Source organism: Phalaenopsis equestris, unplaced genomic scaffold (assembly GCF_001263595.1).
Source record: "Phalaenopsis equestris unplaced genomic scaffold, ASM126359v1 Scaffold185806, whole genome shotgun sequence".
Classification (NCBI taxonomy): Eukaryota; Viridiplantae; Streptophyta; class Magnoliopsida; order Asparagales; family Orchidaceae; genus Phalaenopsis; species Phalaenopsis equestris.
The window spans coordinates 1-648 of NW_018205755.1; the positions used below are offsets into that span (position 1 = coordinate 1).

A 648-nucleotide genomic window follows, 5' to 3' on the forward strand; every position below is an offset into this window, starting at 1 on the left:
GAGCTCATTTATGTGGCACAAAGTATCCAATTACTTGATTTGATAAATCCTATTTAACCTAAATTCAAGTTGCAGCCAAACACCGCCTACCTAGACGAAAGGAAGCCATAAAAAAAGCTAACAGAAATGTTGAAGAACGAACTCGAAAATGAAGAACAACCATACCTCCAACTTCAGTCAAATCAACGCCGGCAAGTAGCTGCTCTTTCCATTTCCTGAGGCTCTCATCGTCCTAATCAACAAAACCCTAAATCCAACCATTTAAGAAATCGAAGAAGAAGATAAAGAGAAAAATGTAGAACCTTGTCCATCTCGAGCTGTTCCTTGAGAGCCAGCTGAGGGCCGAGCACCACATTTGCACCCTTCCGATCATCATCGTCGTCCTCGCCATCGTCGTCATCGTCCTCCCCACCATCGGTGGAGAAAACAGAAGCACTGCTCATTTTCCTTTTGAGCTCGTTCTCCGAATCGCTCGGCTCCTCCCCCTCCTCCAAGTGTAAGCTCGCCTCTTTTGATGTTGGGGTCGACATTTCACGCTCTCTCTCTTCTCCCTTGCTTTCAAAGTAGCTCCTTTGCTTTTCGTTTCAGAGAAACGGTAGGGAGAAGTAAGGATCCCAAGAAGAGAGGTGATGACTGGGCTTCTGTTCT

General features: G+C 45.8%; 1 protein-coding gene across 1 annotated transcript; it reads right to left on the reverse strand.

The window, feature by feature from the left end:
- Positions 1–165: 165 nt before the first annotated feature.
- LOC110034384 (rho GDP-dissociation inhibitor 1-like) lies at positions 166–638 on the reverse strand (the record flags this gene model as incomplete). Its single annotated transcript, XM_020738652.1, has 2 exons — positions 303–638; positions 166–232 (listed from the first exon to the last, which is right to left on the reverse strand). Coding segments are annotated over exons 1-2 (295 nt in total), but the record flags the coding sequence as incomplete, so codon positions are not given.
- Positions 639–648: the final 10 nt, after the last annotated feature.